Below are 1,814 nucleotides of genomic sequence, written 5' to 3' on the forward strand. Positions count from 1 at the left end.
ATGGCATACATTCTTCTTTTCCTTAGAAGAGGAATCAGCTGACTAAGAAGGTACTTGACCCATGGGAATAACCCCCAAACTTAATTCATGCTGTTTTCCAGTTCATTCTCCGCCTTCTTGCTACCTCTAACCTATTTACATTTTGTTTTCTTCAAGGTCCACTTCAAAACCCTCAAGAATGCCAAGCTTCTTCCCTTCTCTGATTTCCTAGCAGTGGTTTTTAAACTTAAAATTACAAAAAAAGCTGAACTCCAAAGGTGAAAATAAAGCTGTTTTGATTGTAGCAGAGAAACAGAATCCAGACTTACACCTTCAGCCCTCCAACCCTTGGAGGCCTCTAAGGCACTTCTGTGAAATTCCCAAGGGCTCCAGGGAACCATCTGGCAACCACTAACTGTGCCCCCCCTCCTCCATGTACTGTGATGTTGTTTTTTGTTTTTGTTTTTTTCCCATAGCTGTTGCCTATGGAGTTATTTTATATCTTTAACTGGACAGAAAACACCTAGAGAGAAGATTGTTCCTCACACATCCACTGCCTCTTCTATAGCAACCAGCTCAGGACCATCCTTTTTTCTATGCTGCCTTCACCATCCACCCAATCCCCATCTTCCCAGTGTGCAGTTACTAGCAGGGTGCACTTGTCCCAAACTTTCAATCTCAGAGAAGCTGTTCCTCATCCTAGCTACAGGGATAACCTCAAAGAGCTCTCTCATCTTACATTCCTATGCCCTCCTCTGCTCCCCAGGCTACGTACCGGCCCATCTTGTTGGCCAATACACCGAAGAGGTTGGTGCCAATGAGGTAAGACAGACTGCCAGGCAAGAAAGCCAGACCTGTGGAAAGAAACAGATCTTCACCTTAGGACATGCCCAATTTACGCTTATAACACCTTAACTCCTACAAGGCAGTGAAGCCCCTATGTTACCTTCAAGGATCCCCAAACCACATTTGTTTTGTGGTTGTTATCCTTGTACAAATCCCAAGCAGTTGTCATAGGGCCCATAGCTCTGCTTTCCCTAGGGGCAGGATCTTAGTCAACTTCAGTACATTTCATGTGCTTCTCGATCCCTACTTCGGCTTCCTAATGAATGGCCCTAATGAGTCATTCTCATGTATAAAATACCCTTGATGATCAGCATCAGAACATGAGCTTTAGAGAAAAGTATACCTCCTGGAAAGTAAGATCTCTGCCCTGCTATTTACCAGGTCTGTGACCTTGGAGAAGTTACGAAAACTCCCGGAGCTTTGGTTTCCACATCTGGGAAATACAAAGCTATTATTATATCATGCCAGATTACAGTGAGGAGTAAATTGCATAATGTATATAAAAGCATTTCATGAATTGAAACCCTGGTCACATTTTGTTTTGTGACAGTAAAGTATTCTGGAAGCATGGGCTTTGGAGTCACATAGTTTTGGGTTCAAATTGTGACTCGGCCACTTGTGAGCTCTGTGATCTTGGGCAATTTACTTATCCTCCCTGAGTCTCATTCATTCATTCACTCATTCATTCATACTAATAAACTTTTACCATGTGTTATGTGTTCTAGTGGCTAGGAATAGAAGAGTAGATAAGACAAACAAGATCCTAACTCTCATGGAACTTACATTCCAGGGACGTGAGACAGACAACAAATAAGTAAACAAATAAATGGAAGAGATAATTTTTGAGAAATGGTAAGTTCTGTGAAGGGAATTTAACATGGTGATATGGCAGAGTGACTGGGAAGAAGGGCTACCTTAGCTTTGATGGTCAGGGGAAGTTTCTCTGAAGAGGTGATATTTAAACTGAAACCTGAATAGCCACAGAAGAC

General features: G+C 42.3%; 1 protein-coding gene across 1 annotated transcript in view; it reads right to left on the reverse strand.

Moving 5' to 3' along the window:
• The window catches only part of SLC18A1 (solute carrier family 18 member A1), a 34,710-nt gene that overhangs the window by 3,760 nt on the left and 29,136 nt on the right, over positions 1 to 1,814 (reverse strand). Inside the window, 1 exon segment of the mRNA XM_023736700.1 lies at positions 751 to 833. Coding sequence (XP_023592468.1) covers positions 751 to 833 — 83 coding nt within the window.

This window comes from Trichechus manatus, unplaced genomic scaffold, assembly GCF_000243295.1.
Source record: "Trichechus manatus latirostris isolate Lorelei unplaced genomic scaffold, TriManLat1.0 scaffold00090, whole genome shotgun sequence".
NCBI classification, from domain to species: domain Eukaryota; kingdom Metazoa; phylum Chordata; class Mammalia; order Sirenia; family Trichechidae; genus Trichechus; species Trichechus manatus.